The sequence below is a fragment of the Rana temporaria genome, chromosome 3 (genome assembly GCF_905171775.1).
Source record: "Rana temporaria chromosome 3, aRanTem1.1, whole genome shotgun sequence".
In the NCBI taxonomy this organism is placed as follows: Eukaryota; Metazoa; Chordata; class Amphibia; order Anura; family Ranidae; genus Rana; species Rana temporaria.
Window position 1 is genome coordinate 364,100,409 of NC_053491.1, and position 4,035 is coordinate 364,104,443.

The 4,035-nt window shown below is 46.5% G+C and overlaps 1 protein-coding gene across 1 annotated transcript; it reads right to left on the reverse strand.

The window, feature by feature from the left end:
* Positions 1-788: 788 nt before the first annotated feature.
* Positions 789-2,881, reverse strand: LOC120932738 (E3 ubiquitin-protein ligase Midline-1-like). Its single transcript, XM_040345387.1, has one exon. The coding sequence runs from the start codon at positions 2,720-2,722 to the stop codon at positions 1,136-1,138; it is 1,587 nt and encodes a 528-aa protein (XP_040201321.1). The 5' UTR covers positions 2,723-2,881; the 3' UTR covers positions 789-1,135.
* Between the last annotated feature and the right edge of the window lie 1,154 nt (positions 2,882-4,035).

Consider the following 4,035-nt stretch of genomic DNA (forward strand, 5'->3'; position numbering starts at 1 on the left):
ATGTGCATTTATTTATTTTTTTCTAGGAGGAACCTGCAAAGCATTGCACCAGTGATTAGCAGATCGCGGGACGGGTGCAATGCAGGACTCTTGCAGACTGTTAGGCCTCGTACACACGACCGAGTTTCTCTGCAAAACCCAAAAGAAACTTGTTGGGAGATATTTTTTTGCAGAGGAAACCGGTCGTGTGTACATTTTCGTCGAGGAAACTGTCGAGAAACTCGACGAGCCAAAAAGAAAGCAAGTTCTCTATTTCCTTGACGGGAATGGAGAAAATTGGCTTGTCGAGTTTCTCGACGGCTTCACAAGGAACTCGACGAGCAAAACGATGTGTTTCGCCCGTCGAGTTTCTCGGTCGTGTGTACGAGGCCTAAGTGTAAGCTGTCTGCTCGTACCTTATACGGTCAGGCAGTTATACACTGACAGGAAGCATTGGTGAACTACATACAGTGCTCAACAGCGCCCTGGTAGTTCATTGAGAACTACAATTGGACAGCCACAAAAGCTGCCAGTACTTGTAGTTCTAACATTAAAACCCCTTTCACACTGAGGTGCTTTTTAAGCATTTTTGTGCTAAAAATAGCGTTTCTAAAGCGCCTCTCAAGCCACCCCAGTGTGAAAGCCGGAGTGCTTTCACACTGGGGCGGCGCGCTTGCATGACAGGAAAAAAAGTCCCGCAGGCAGCATCTTTGGGGTGGTGGGGGAGCAGTGTATACACCGCGCCTCCACCGCCCCTGCCATTGAAATCAATGGGCAGCGCTGCCGAAGTACCTGTAAAGCGCTTCGGCAGCGGCCTTTTGCAGGCGCTTTTAACCCAATTATTTGGCTGCTAGCGGGGGTTAAAAGCGCCCCACCAGCGACCGAACAACACAGCTATAACAGCAGTAAAGCGCTGCTAAAACTAGCACATTGGGGCCAAGTGTGTGTTAGCGCTAAATCGCCACTTATTTTAGCAGGGTGCTTTCAGGATCAACAGTTATTTTTGCACTCTTTGGACAGAAATAAAAAAAATCTTTCAATGGTGAATTTACCACTTAAAAAGAGCGAATAAGGGAAGTTTATTGTTAGGGCTTACATGTACTTTAATATTCTACAAATCTGATATCCCCCTTTCTGTCATGTCAACAGCCTCAGGTTATATCTCCCCTCTTTCCCCAGATATCTTTATACAGCCCTTCCATACCCCGAATGCTGCATGGAGGGGCTCAGTGAAGGTAGTGGTGAAGGTATGGAGGTGTCGGATTAGGTCAGACATAGCCCAAAAGGAGATCCGTCCATCCTCATAATCCAGATAGATCCTGACTCTGTCACTGGAATAACTGTCATACAATTGGATCTCTTCACTGTCATGTATTACCCAATACTGATCATTAAATCTGTACAGACACCAAGACTTCTGATTATATCCAATCCATGACTGCACTCCTGACCTGTCTATACTGGGATAACTCACCCCAACTCTCCACCATTGTGATCCTCCCACATCCACTTCCCAGTAATGTCGCCCTGAGGAGAAACTCCGACTGCTTATCACCTGAGGATAAACCTTAAACCTCTCGGGTGTTTCTGGACGATTCTGGTTTGGAAAGTAGGACACCGTTTTCCTGTCATCTGAAATATTTAGCTTATTACAAGCTGTATTTACATCCAATATAAAGTTTACAGGTTTGTCCATAGAGAAGCATACATTTACCTCTGTTACTATATCAGATAACCCTGTTTGTAGCGTTTGTGAGATCCCAGCTACATCCAGACCCCCTCTGTCATGAAGGAGTTGACCATGTCTCTCTCTGTCCTCAGTATCTCCATCCTCAGTATCACACAAGTCACCTGTATCTGATTCCTGTAGGATAGTCAATGGATCCATCATGTTACACAGCTCCTCAATGTGACCTATCTTCCTAGACAGTTCATCCTTCTTTATTTCCAGCTGATCGATCAATTGTTTGAGTGGTAGCATGATTCGTTCTGCTTGCCCGGAGATTTCTCTCAGGACTCGCTTCTCTAGGTCTTCCAGCCGTCTCCTGAGCTCTCTAAACAGGGCAGTGGTTCTCTTTGATTCACCATTTGCCTTTTCCACAGTTTTGCTTGTGTGTTCCTGTAGCCTCTGAACTCTGTTCTCCATCTCCTTTTTCCTTATAATCAACTTCTGTAGATTATTTTTCAGTTTCTTCTTCTTCTCCTCAAAGGCCTCATCCAGGGACTTTATTTGGTGTCCTTTGTGTTTCCCAATCAGACAGCAGGACACACAGATACAGGAAGAGTCCTCAGTACAGTAAAATTTAAAGAGTTCGTTATGGAGGAAGCATTTCCTGTTCCTCAGGGTGGTGGTGGGGTCACATAGGACGTGTTCTGGTGACTTGCTGTGGACACTCAGGTGATTATCACACAGAGAAGCCTCACACAGCAGACAGGATTTAACAGCAGGCATGGGAGATACCAGACAGTAAGTGCAGAAGACCCCGGACTCCTGATCTGCAAAAGCAGACAGGAAATTCACCACTATGTTACGTAGTGTTATGTTCTGTTGCAGTGCAGGCCGATCCTGAAACTCTTCTCTGCATCCAGGACAGAAATAACCTCCAGATCCCTCCTGGGCATCCAGCACACGATCAATACAGTCCCGGCAGAAATTATGTCCACATTTCAGCATCACAGGATCAGTGTAAATACTCAGACAAATGGAACATTCTAGCTCCTCTCCTATTTTAGCAGACGCCATCGCTGCCAGCAGGAAGTGAAAGTGGATTTGGCCAGCTTACAGAGATATCTACGATGTGCAGTACTTTGTAACAGCGATGAAAAATATTGTGTTGCATACTGTGTATTACATCATACACAGAAAACAGCGTATATGTTTAATGTTCAGCATGCAAAGCTAAATGTGATTTATTAAGGAGCAGAGATGAATTTTGTCTTCAGCCTTATTCCTTCCTATTCCTTCTTGGTAATGTGTGAGGGTTGTTATGCACATTATTCCAGTTCTACAGACACTGAAGTAGCAGATTTCTGCACCATGTTAAACACTGATCAGTGAGGAGAGTATGAGATATCCATTATTGCCTAGCTTTAAGTGATTTCAAAGGTGATCTTTTATAATCACTTTAATAACAACTCATTCAGTTTAGAATAGAAATGAAAGGCAAAACATTTTTGTTTAGATGTAAAAACATTCCTTCTGAACTATGGGCCAGATCCTCAAAAGAGATACTCCGACTTAAGTGCTGTTCAGTCTGTGTGTAACTTTGGAAACGATCCTCAAAAGGCTTTTTCCAAAGTTACACAGAAGATCCGGCATGTGTAATTGATTTACACTGCCTAATTTTAGGATGCAGTACCGCATCCGCCGCTGGGGGCATTTCGAGTCGAAATGCCGTTGCTAGTATGCAAATTAGCACTTAAGGCGATCCACAAAGCTTTCTAGCTTCTTTTTTTGCGCCGTAAGTGTTATTTTGCAAGTGTAAAATTAGGGCTCGTTTTACAAAGTGTAAAGTTAGTCACACCTTGTAAAGGCCCATTGCAGCGACGGCATTTGGTATGCTTTCCCGAGGGAGAACTCCACGTCAATTTGTAAAAAACAAAACCGGCATGGGTTCCCCCCCAGGAGCATACCAGGCCCTTAGGTCTGGTATGGGTTGTAAGGGGACCCCCCCTACGCCGAAAAATTGACGTAGGGGGTCCCCCTACAATCCATACCAGACCCGTATCCAAAGCACGCTACCCGGCCGGCCAGGAAGGGAGTGGGGACGAGCGAGCGCCCCCCCCCCTCCTGAGCCGTGCCAGGCCGCGTGCCCTCAACATGGGGGGGTTGGGTGCTCTGGGGCAGGGGGGCGCACTGCGGGCCCCCCCACCCCAGAGCACCCTGTCCCCATGTTGATGAGGACAGGACCTCTTCCCGACAACCCTTGCCATTGGTTGTCGGGGTCTGCGGGCGGAGGCTTATCGGAATCTGGGAGTCCCCTTTAAAAAGGGGGCCCCCAGATACCGGCCCCCCACCCTAAGTGAATGGATATGGGGTACATCGTACCCCTATCC